This window comes from Phalacrocorax carbo, chromosome 5 (genome assembly GCF_963921805.1).
Source record: "Phalacrocorax carbo chromosome 5, bPhaCar2.1, whole genome shotgun sequence".
Lineage (NCBI taxonomy): Eukaryota > Metazoa > Chordata > Aves > Suliformes > Phalacrocoracidae > Phalacrocorax > Phalacrocorax carbo.
The window spans coordinates 26,517,178-26,529,447 of record NC_087517.1 but is presented as its reverse complement, the minus strand read 5'-3'; the positions used below and the strand labels follow the sequence as shown (position 1 = coordinate 26,529,447).

The 12,270-nt window shown below is 36.4% G+C and overlaps 1 protein-coding gene across 10 annotated transcripts in view; it reads right to left on the bottom strand.

Annotated features, from left to right (window-relative positions):
* Window positions 1-1,044: 1,044 nt before the first annotated feature.
* The window catches only part of OSBPL6 (oxysterol binding protein like 6), a 112,414-nt gene continuing 101,188 nt past the window's right edge, over window positions 1,045-12,270 (bottom strand). For 6 of the 10 annotated variants that reach the window (XM_064451706.1, XM_064451705.1, XM_064451709.1 and 3 more), the window contains 2 exons: window positions 11,718-11,822; window positions 1,045-11,217 (listed from right to left, as the gene is read on the bottom strand). In XM_064451706.1, coding sequence (XP_064307776.1) covers window positions 11,109-11,217; window positions 11,718-11,822 — 214 coding nt within the window. In that variant the 3' untranslated portion in view covers window positions 1,045-11,108. Of the gene's footprint in view, window positions 11,823-12,270 lie in introns of all 10 variants that reach the window. The other 4 variants (XM_064451711.1, XM_064451713.1, XM_064451714.1 and 1 more) reach the window with 2 other exon arrangements.

Genomic DNA, 12,270 nt, shown 5'->3' with positions numbered 1-12,270 from the left:
AATGACATATAGCTTTTCACACTTCACTTATGCACAGTAGTTTTGCTGAGCAACCATCATTGAAAGAAAAGTGTTAGGTTTGTTTTGCAAAGCATTTGGAGGCAAAGTACAGATCCCAACTACACAAATGTGAAACCAGAGCTGAATTTCCCTCGTAGAATTGTTTAATAGGGAATAAGCTCCCAGTATACAACCTGGCTCAGAGCATCGGTTTGGATGAGATCAGATGTGTACTCTGACACAAGAAAGAAAGCATTGCCATTCATGAAATAAGTGTTTTCCCTTCCTTTGCTGTTGCTTCCACTCAGGCAGCATTCCAGACTGTTTGAACACTTGTTCTTTTTACAATGCCAAGAATCAACCAAAACCTTGTTTTCTCCTCCCAACCAAATTCTTGTTTTCTATTATGCTTTCATTTTAAATTAAATGTAATTGATTTAAGGGCTGAACAACTGACAATAACACATAATGGAAAAATCCCACATAGTGTTATTTTTCCAAGATGCCAGAAGGGGTGGGTGTAAACTAAATTTTTTTTTTATTTCCACACCTCTTTTTTCAATTCTATTAGAGAACATCAGGAACCATTTTCTCTGCAGCCTCTCACAAAACTTGAGAAACATACTGCAAGCTCCCTTTAATCATAAAGAGCAAGCTGAAGTGAAAAAAAAGCAAAAGGCTCTTACCAGCTGTAGCATGAAGATAAAACCAGGAGCTGCCAAAAAGAAAATTATCTTCTTTGAGACTGCAGTTGGTAGCTCCTGCCAGATTTAAAGGAACTGCACAGAGAACCACATGGGAAAAGTTTTATAAAAATAATCCTGCAGTGGAAAGAGGTTAAAAGGAACAGGATGATGCTAGTGAGAAGCCACTGTTTCAGTGCTACTGGTGCCACTATCACCCACCTCTCCAAAATCAATCTGTACAATATATATAAAGTATTTTATGATTAATAGTCAATACGCTTAACTAGTTACAAACAGTTCATTCAAGAACCATCTTTTAAAGTGTTTCTTACATTAATAAATCAGAACACAGATGACAGCGGTTTAAACAGTGTACATTGAGATTTATTAGAACAAGCACTAATAGCAGCAGTGTACAGAGTGATGGAGACAATGTACTGTATGCACTGAACAATAATAATTATACAATTGCACTTCTTCAGAGATCTATTAGAAAATGCTTTTCAGTAAACAGTTTCCCAAATCTAGCATTGTTTGGATTTGCCTCTGAGGAAAAAAATACAAAAAAATATGCTTTTTTTTTTTGGTAAGGCATTAGCAACATTCATTGGCAGGCTAAACAAGTCATTTGTACATGCATTATCCAATTACATTGCAACAGGTAAAAGAGCATCATGTTTCCTCAAAAACTAAAATTGTGTGTGTGTTTTTGGACACAATATCCTGGTAAATCCAGCTCAGCCTGAAGGAAACAGATGACATCTTTTGTTACATTTTAGAGCACAACATAAACTATAGCCTAGTTCACCTTTATTTCCTACCAGAAGCTGTAGGACCTCCCTCAGTTGGAGTTGGTGTTATGTATACCACACACATCACTGGAATAAAGTCTTAATTAAATTAATTTCTTTTGTTCACTATTTCCCCCACTACCACCTCCCTGAATCACGTGGCGAAAAGATGCTCGACCGTAATCGACATTAACTACTGTATGAGCTTGTTTTGTATTGCATGAGAGGTAGTCAGTGTGAGGCCTCATCTGCATTCTGCATTACTACAACAGCATGTTCAAAACCAACTCACAAGATGGAGAATAAGTGTTGCAGCTGTGTTATGTGGGAACTTAAAAGTGTTTTTTTACTGCTCCTTCCTGGCTAGGTTCAATCTCTGAATTAGCCAGAGACCTTGATATACCAAAAAAAAGCAATTCTATTTAAGTGCTAAAGCCTAGAAGGAGAGGGGAGGCACTTTCTCACATTCATGCTTTTCCAGGCTGAGATTAGGAGCATGATCTTAGTTAGCCACCCCATTCTTCGCAAATCAGAAAGACTAGTCTCCTTTTTTGACTGGCATACAGTACTAGCAACCCTCACTCTGGGGGGAAAGTGCAGGGAAACAGGGATGGGAATGGCAAATATTCTTACGGTTAAGCTTGCCAGAGTGAGACATAGCATGATGAACTGTCATTTATTTAATGTCCTATTCTTTCTTCCAAATGTTACACATAATTGAGCTTTGCAGAGACGTCAAGTTAACTGGTTTTTACATACTATGAGGCCCAGAATACGGTCCCAAAATGCAAGAGAGTCAAAGGACAGTCAAATATATTGCTCTGACTGGCAAGCAGTCAAACCAGATGTATTTCACACATTTATTTTCCGCAAGACAGTGCACATGTTCAAAATTAAGCTTAAGTGTAACTAGGTGAATACCTAGGCTTCACTGTACATTAGGCCTACAGTTGAAATAGTTTTGGGCAGCTAGATCATCCATTCACCTAGAAGCTCACTGAGTTCAACAGAGTACCAACAGCAGCTCAGCCTCATCTATGTAGGTGCTCATTTATTTAGGCATGTAGGAATTAAAAATCAAGTAGTACAAAGCCTGGTGTAACCAGGTACATTGTTGTGATTTCTTAGGAATGTCACTGTTGAACCTTTTTATTTTAACTTTAGTATCTACGTCTTTTAAACTGAATTCAGTTAGACTGTTTGCAATGTTTATGCTAAGCACATATTGATGCCTGTGTAAGATCAGAGTCCAGGCAGATGAAGCAGATAAAAAAATCTTAAGATGTGCACTGCTGATTAACTCTTGCATGTGAAATAAAAGTCTATAGACTTGTAATATACAAATTATATCCTACCTATGTTATCCCTCAGCTGTTGATGCTTAGTAACTGTAGGCAATATAACTGTTTTTACAGGCATGATTACAGCCAGTATTTGGAGTCAGAATTAATAAGATGTAAAGAAGAATCATCCTGAAAGATATCCCAAACCTGTGAATAGTCAAGGACAAAGGAATGTATTTGCAGGAGAGCAATCAAGATCAATCAAGATTATTTTTTTCAGAAGTTAAACTACTGAATGTACTATGAAGGACTAAACTTGCACTTTTAAAAACTGTGATACTTTAAGTAGCTTATACTGTTTTCAAAACAAATATTTGCAAATCAATCTTCTATTGCGTTGTTTAGAAATTATGGTACTGACTTTTTTTTTCAGTAACCTTTTCTTCTTCATCTCATTATGGAAGTCCACAGTGAACTTCTGAGCATAAAATTAAGGGTGCTGCAGGTGAGGCTTAATATTACAGTGCTCAAAAATAATGCCCTCTGCAACGTTTGGGTAGCTGAGTACATAAATGCACAAACCCTTTCTAGTTACAGTCTGTTATTTCCCTCTAAAACAGACACTGCCTACCCAGGACTCAAAAGTAGCACTGGCTCTATATGTTAGCTTCTAGAAAGCAACTATTTACTTTTAAAATTCATCTAAAAAACCACAAAGCGAGTTTCTTTATACCTTTCTGACATAATAGCATAATCACAGTGGAAAGACTCTGAGGACCTCCTTTTACAAGTATGCTACACGAAGAGGTGTACAAGAAATCAAGATTTGGGTTTGGTGTTGGTTTTTTTTATAATGAGCATAGGGATATGAGCAACCAGCAAAGCATGCTCTCTTAGTTATTGAGGACTTGACATTTTGGCCTGCTAAAGAATTGGTGCAGGGCTGTTTCCCATCTGAAATTAAAGGCTGTTAAAAGCAAAGAAGCTCACTAAGGCAATGTAAAACTGACAACTAATCTAAACCTTACTCTTCTAATGGCATTCTTGGAGCCCGAGCAAGGTATAAATACTAAAATTTATTACATTTCATACATGTGCATATGGGATCTAATCTCACCAAAAAAGTGTGATATTATTCCCAATTCATATTAACTTTGTGCAAAAATGAGAGAAGATATAGAAATTTTTGCTGTTGAAATACTGAGAAATCATCATTCACCAAACAGTTAATTATACAAAGGGAAGTAGATAAAGACCCCAAAGAGTCTTGCTACTGGATACAACAAAGAAAATATAGCTAATATCCTAATACACAACTATCATAATGATCTCTCTGGATACCACAGTAGTTTAATTTTATGACGGCTTTTTATGTGCTAAATAAAGCATCCACTTCAGACAATCTAGCAGTAACAGATAAAAAACAAGAAGTTTGCTCTGCATTTTGGTGAAGGAAAATATTTCAGATATCAGATGCTAGTAGCTTGATTTCTTACTCATTTTATAGCAAATAACATAGACACAAAACAATATACGAAGAAGAATCCCATCTGGAAAAGCCCGCTGATATTTCTTTTAGTTCCAAGGATGAAATTTTAGTGACTAAGCACTACAAGTCCACCTCATTCTGAGAGTGGGAGATTTAGCAAGATCTGAGGATTAGGTGTAAGAAAGAAGCACCACTCTTCATGTCTGTGGAATTCCAAACATTGTTTAATTTTTAAAGCTCAGACTTCACATGTAATTAATTCTTAGTGAGGAATGAATGTTTGAAAATAATTAGTTTAGAAATAACTAGAAAGGAACAAGAACAGTGCTTTTGCTAATTAGAATGAAAGCTTAACTAAGGCAGAAGTTGCTGTCTCTGCATTTATGCCAGCATACCAAAATACACTCATCAGCATTTATTTCTCAGCTCATAGTCATGTCTTGTTTGAGACTCAGCTGGAAATAAAATTTATTGTGACCTGAATTTGTTATACTATATTTTAGATGCTGAAGAATACCAGTAATACTTATTTCAAGAACTAAATAGACCTAACTTCTAACCTCAGATTGGAACAATAATTTTCAATGCTGACTTCAAGATAAGTGACAAAGAACGTTTAATATACTTATGTATAATTTCATTACTGGTGATCCAATCTCAACATATTTTATAAAATATTAAGCAAATACAAAGATAATTGAGGTTCTCGTCTGTATTTCTTCAACACAATTGAAGATGCTATCCCTATATTTTCCTTCGCCTGGAAAATACTGAGGATTAAACTTAAAATAATTTTGTTAATGTTACTGTAATATTCCTTGTTCAGGTGAATTTAACAAAGGAAGAGAGACAGCATTCAGCACAGGACTACTGGAAAAGAAATATGAGTTTGCAATCCTGACTCTAACACTGATTGTCCTCGGTGGGCTTGACAATCAACCCGGGGGCCACAAGCACAATCATAGAGAGTAATGCAACTTCAGAAAAAGAGGTTGCATGTGTGGCTCCACTGACTGGCACAAGGACAGAGTACTTCAGTGAAGAAGAATAGTTCTGGCTGAATATTTGTCACTGCGTGTGCTGCTCTTGTATAGCACTTATATCATTCTGATGCTCAGGGTGTAAGAAGTAAGTTACCCTCTTCTGACTTTTTGAAGGAATCTTCTCCTCACCTCTTCTCCTTTTGCATGCCTAATGTTCTGGGCCAGCAACATTATACATTAGCATAAGATATACCTCTTTCATTAATGCAGACCATTAAAAGTAGCAGTCAATATGGAAATTGTTTTAGTGTTTCAAAGGAGAAAACATCTGGATCATTGCACCAGGAGTATGAATAAGTAGCATTACCATACTTCAATGAATTATTCATAGGTCAAGACAGAATACATTACACACCGCTGATTATACATTCCAACTTTATGGTTTCCTTATTTATAAAATATGTAACTCTCTTTGTCCACATTACAAATACATCTTCAGCCAAATCCTGGCTACAGTCATTTTTATTTATTAAAAGGAATAAAAACTTCCCTTCACCTTCAGAATTAATTCTGAGCAAACGTCACCAATCTTCCCTTTTTTCATGCTGTCATGGATCAACTGAAAGAAAAATAGTAAAAGATAACCTGCCTGAAACTGATTCAGCAGCTCTGATGATATTTTAATTCATAAAAGTTAGAAAAATTTCAATTTTGTTACAGCTGTGCCACTGACAGAGCTGCTGTGACGTTTCACTATTCTCCGCTGCAGTCTCTGCCTCCCTTTTCTTTCCTGAGGTTTTTCAAAGATCACAAGGAAGGTTAAAAAAAAAAAAAAAAAGATATGATGGGTTTATAATACCACAAAACTTGACAAAGGAGGAGATGGGTATATAAAACACCTACAAGTACAATGCTATTACTTTTTAAACCTGCAAGATACCATATAAAAATCCTTTTATAAAGAGGCTTTTCAGTTTAGTGGAAGAAACACATAGCTTGCACCAAAGTTAATGAAGGAAGGTGTTTTACATTCCCTAGTTTAAAGAGCAAATGCTTTTGTAAGTAGACTCCTTACAATACAAAAATAAAACAAATTGCTGTAAATAAGCCATTTCTCTGAGCTTACTGAGAGTAGCAACATTCTTGCGGGTGCCATTCACTGTTCTAAGGGAGCTCAGGCAGATATCCTTCCCAGGAATAATTAAACCTTTAACAACACACTTAGTCTAGATCTGTTAAAAACAAAGAGGAAAAAAAAACCCTAAAAGACCCTTCTCCATGACACAACTTCTGAGGGATACCAGAATGATAATAAAAGTAACCTCAGTTGCCACTGTACCCCTGCCTGCCTTGACTTTTATCAACGTATGTTCTAAAGAGCAAATTCAAGTTTTATACAATTTTGATGACTGTTAATGACAGACAGGAAGAAAATCCAAGAAAGTATTTTCAGCCCCAGTAGCTGCCAACATAAGTGGTTATGACATAGTAAACTTTGTTAGCTTTCTCCCAGGCCTGTGAATAACACAGGGTGACCTGTGAGGCCATTCCAGTGTTACTTACACACTTCTGTCAATATTAATCTTTTCCCCACCAGCTGGGCCAAACTCTCTAACTTAACCCCTCCTGTCATTTTAGCATATGAATACAAATACTGTTTCCTTTCAGGTGGATTTAGTCTGAAAACTATCCTTTAATTTCATTATGGAGCTCCAGTATTAGTAATGACATCTAAAAGAGTTAATTCCTCAGATTACAACTGCAGCCAACAGCATATTAAACAGCTAGTGTTTCTCTCTGCACCAGACAATATTCAAAATCCTACATAACAAGGAGACCACGCAAACCTTCCCCATACTAACAGCTTTGCAGTGAAAGGAAGTTTTGCAAAACTCACAGAGAATTGGCATATTCAGGCCTCTTGGTACAAGTGCAAATGAGCCTACCCTCCCTTCCAGAGTATTTCTAAAATTTCAGATTTTTTGAGAAAAACTCTATGAGCAAGACTGCATTGTGGTGGACTCTGCTCTGCCTGGTTTGAGGGTGAGAAAATCCCACGTTACCTCCATGGGAAACAGAGGGCACGGCCCAGATGCAAGCTCCTCACCAGGCACCCATGAGGGCAGGGCCAGTGCTGGCTCCTACTGTGCCTTAAGGTTTGTGTAATTTGTTTCCATAAAGCTCTGACAGTGCTCAGTAGAGAATTTAAGGGCACTATCTTTCAAAACTGTGTTATGTATACATACTGCAATGCTCGACATATGCCTAACACGTGCTATTCAAACAAAACCCACAAATGCTATACGAGCTCAGAGTCAGAAGTTCAAAACGAGAGAAAAAAGTAACAATAATTTTAAGATGAAAAGAGTATTATAGTGGGAGTTCACTTTTGAAGTCAAATACCAAAAAGTTTATTTCATGCAACTTAAATTTGTCTAAAATTAAAATGGCTGTCTAGATGACTTTTTAATCACAGTGATACTGTATGAAAATCAACTCATATTCAAATTGTATCTCCCATGAGATAACAATTTCTAATACGTTGAAAAATCTGTCATCTTATCAATACAGATCTAAAACAGGAATTAAGTTATTTAAGTCTTTATAAGACATTTAATTTCATGAAAATAGATATTATTACCGTATCATATCTGCAGTACCAGAACAGGGAACAAATTAAGGTACACTTCTAAAATCTTAATTGAAAGTACAGAATCACAGAATGGTAGGGGATGGAAGGGATCTCTGGAGATCATCTTGTCCCACCCCCCCTGCTTGAGCAGCTATACCTAGAGCAGGGGGCACAGGATCATGTCCAGGCAGGTTTTGAATGTTTCCAGGGGAACAGTTTACTATTGTGAAACTAAAACAGAAGGATTGTGTATTTTACACAGAAGTAAGTGTTTTGAGAAAACACAGCAAAAAGCAAAGGATATGTCTTTGTAGTGAAAGTTAGAACTTCTTAAATTGTTTAAAAGGTTTTAAATGTAAAATGATTTGCACTAATTTTCAACACATACCAGGTCTATAGCAATTAAATCTATTGGATTTGTAAGTATTTTTCATGACTTTTAAAAGGAAATACTGCCTGGATGAATGGAGTGAGGTGGGCTGAAAACTGCCCAAGTCCCCGTCCTTGAAGGGCACTGATCAATGGCTTACACCCCACTGGCAGCCAGCCATGACAACAGCCCTGCAGGGATCAATTTTGTAGTCCATATCAATCAACCTCTCACCAGTGACCTGGGCAAGGACATAGACTACATGCCAACCAGTTGGCAGATGACATTAAATTAGGAGGATGAGATGGCACACCAAATGGCAGAGCTTCAATCAGAAGGATGTTGCTTGGCTTGATGACTGGGCCAGATGACACTTCATGAGGTTCAACAAAGTGCAAAGGTCTGCACCTGGGGTGGAAAAACCCCATGTGCTGGGATGGGATGGCCAAGCAGAAGCCCTGCCAAAAAGCAGCAGGCACTTAAAATGGGTGCCAGGATGCAAAGAAGCCAACAGTGCATTCTCATTGCAACATGGAAAACCCCATTCTGCGCTACATTGGCAGGGGATGTGGAAAGCCCACTATCTCCCACAACTCAGTGCTGGTGAAATTTCACAGGTTGTCTAAAAATTATAATTTGGATAGAAGCCCCAAGACCCCATCCTCTGTTAACACATTCTCTTTAGAAACAGCATAAAATATGTCATGATGTACCTGCAAGTTATGGGAAAAAATTAACAAAAGGTCTTGCACAGAATCCAGAGAAGTCTGCACTATAAGTAACTGCTTTACGGTACATCTGCTAGCACTTTTCAGTTTCTTATAAAACCTGCAAATATCCTGTGATTCATTGTTTTGTGTTTCCTCTACTTACTAGTTAACTAATTTAACATTCAGTAGGCTTGAAAAGTGCCTTCAATAGAAAGATTTAGCATACCACAGATCTTTTTAATTCTAAAACTGTAATGTTATTTTTCTTTCAATGAGTGTCAAATAAACAATTGTAAATAAAATTAAATCAGTGATAGCATCTTTAGTGTTCACCAAGTTTGTTTGCATTGCAAATAACGGCATTGACAAAGCATTAGCAGAACACTGTAGAACTAAAGACCTTATTTCTGTATTTAAATTAAAAAATGTCTTTCAAAAACATTTGAGGGCATACAGATTCTGTCCCTCAAATGTACCTGCAGTCACACACGTATAATGCTTTCTAGTGTCACAGTGAACTGCACATAAAGACTGGAGCATGAGGTGGGCAAATGTTTAATAATGCTGTTTTTAAGGAAAAGCGACACAAAACAATTAATTGCTATTTTGCACACAATGTGCCAATTTGATTCATAGTGTAATGTCATTAAAGCAAGTAGGATGAAGTTAACTAAGTATAATTAAAAAAGCCAAACTTTGATATGTTTTCAGTTTCTTATAATAACAATTACAGAACTTAAAAAAAATCAGACTGGGTTCACCTAGGAAATAAAAAGGTATCGTTCTTTGAATAATTCAAAATTTTCTTTGGAAGAAATCCTGTTAATCTGCACACAGGGTTTTTTTTATGCCAAATATTCATAAGCAATTCATGACCATTCACAATTCTTAACAAGTCTACTTAGTATTTCCTTTTGGTTCTCATAGTTTTTCCTGATAACAGAACTGTGTGAAGAAATTGGAATTCATTAGTAGCTAGCTGGTCTGCCGGTTGCTTTGCCATACAGACAAGGGGGAGAACTAAATGCATATTAAATAATCAAAGTAATCCCAGTTCTGTAGGGACCTCACTCTGCAAAAGGAAGAAGGAGGCAGAGAGCTGGGTATGTGTGGTAATCCACTGAGAACTGTTCAAGCAGCTCTGCTGGCAGGATCACATACCCATATAATAATTTTTTTTAGATCTCAGTACTGGAATCAATCTTAAATAGGAAAATTCAAGTGCAGTATGTATGCGTAGAAAGAAATACAGTGTATATGCATGAAATCTAACTGTGCCTGGATGTATAATACATGCATAAATGGAAGACTAGGTCATACCATATGGAATGCAGTTTTTACCTAATAAAATTACTTTTTTCCTTTTACTAAAATCTGCCCTCCTGCTGTTTAATGTTCCAGAGATTTTCAAATAGAAAGTGCCAAGCCTTCTCCCACATATATTAACTGAGGCTTCGCAACACATAATAGACCTGGTTCTTAATCAAAAAATATAGATTCACTTTATGAAAAACTGTAAAATATAATTTTGCACAAAAGCTATTTTGGCAACACAAGTAATAGCTGTTAGCTAAAATGCATGGGACCCTCTGCCATACTCTCAAATATAAATTTAGATAAAAAAAGTGGATGGGGGAAAAAGCAGAGCCAGTAAAGCAAACAGTGTGTGTGGCAGAAAATAGTTTCATTTACAGTACTATCCATCTTTTGGAGAGAAGCCAGAGACCTTCCCATGAAATCTTTCTGTGCTTTTAACACTGTTGCAAAGCTTCAGGGAACTCTAATTGTATAAACAGTTATAGGGAAATGAGATTGACTGTGAGACTATGTCCAGCCAGTGGTAAAAGTGATGATTGCATTTCAGCATCAGTCATTTAGAATATGAACTTTTTGACTAGCAGTTCATATGCATTTACCAAAATTGTCTCAAATTCAACCAGTTAGCAGTTTCTTTTCAGTCTGATTATACAGTCAGCTTCCCAAAGCTAAAGCATGTACAGTAGATCTCATTCTTCTGAAAGACAGTTAGATGTTTGGTGTTCTTTTTATTTTAAATAATGCAGGTTCTCCAATATTTATATCAGGATAAAATTCTAGTGCTTTAAAAATCTGCCCTTCACACAAGCCTAAGCATACATATTTTAAAATTACTTACTGTACATCTTCATATTTTGTTTAAGGCATGAACAATGGCATATGAATGGGAACCGCTTCCGGAAAAGTGTATCTTTTTGACAAAGGCCAGTCCAAGCACATCACACCAAAGGACTAACCTGAAGCCAGAAATGACAGTGTTGTGACCCAAGAATTTTTAACAAAAATAGCTGAAACAAAATGGAATTTTTCTCTTTTTCTTCCTTTTTTTTTTCTTTTTAATTTAAATTACATTACTCTTAATGTCTGTTTAAAGCACCGGTTGCAGTTTTGCATTTACCCCCTCTTCCGAGTGACTTTGGATAGCTCATCTGCTTCTTTTGTTCTGAATTTTCAGTGTATGAAACTTTAAAAGGTTTCTGTTTCTTTTTTTGTTTCTTTTTTTTTGTTTGTTTCTTTTTTTTTTTTTTTAATGGCTGCTGCAAAATTAAAAAGATCCAGAAGTGGTCAGGGGCCTGGCCTAATGCACTTTCAAAAGTCCATTATAAAGATGAATATAAATGTGAATGATAGGTTTTTCGTAGACCCACAAACCACGCTTAGCTATAAGAAACATATTGTGCATAGTTATTTTTTTCTTCAGAGTGATATGTTTACTAGATCTACATTCTCAGTTTACCAGAGTACGGGAATTTCTACTTTACTAAAGCCAGGATCCTTTCGCAGTTCCCAGTAGGTGTCGTTGGTAACCCAGGCTTCTCTTTGATTAGCATCGATAACTTTTCTGTAGAAAGGAAAAAGAGAGAGAGGAAGAAAAAGTTCTGACCATAGATCTCTGCTCTTATGCAATATGAAATCAAATTCCATACATCTCTGATCTAACTCAATACTAAACCTGATTTCACACTTCTAAAGGACACAAGAACATTTAGGGTTTTAAAAATAAAAATCAGCCTCTACCTGTGCCAAAAGTGGAAGTTTAGCCAAGATCACAAATCTGTTGTCTGATCTGTGTGAGCATGACTTAGAGCTACATAAAACTTCTTTGGCCACTACAGACTCTGATTATGGGCAGGGAATCATATGATGATGTTGTTTAGGTCACTACTTACTACTTTGTTTATGCTATGACTTAAAACAGTAACAGAGTTAAATTTTAGATCCTAATATTGTACTTCTATTGCACTTCAAAAAACATTGGCCAAGGGGTGCAGCAGGCTTGTATAGCTGTT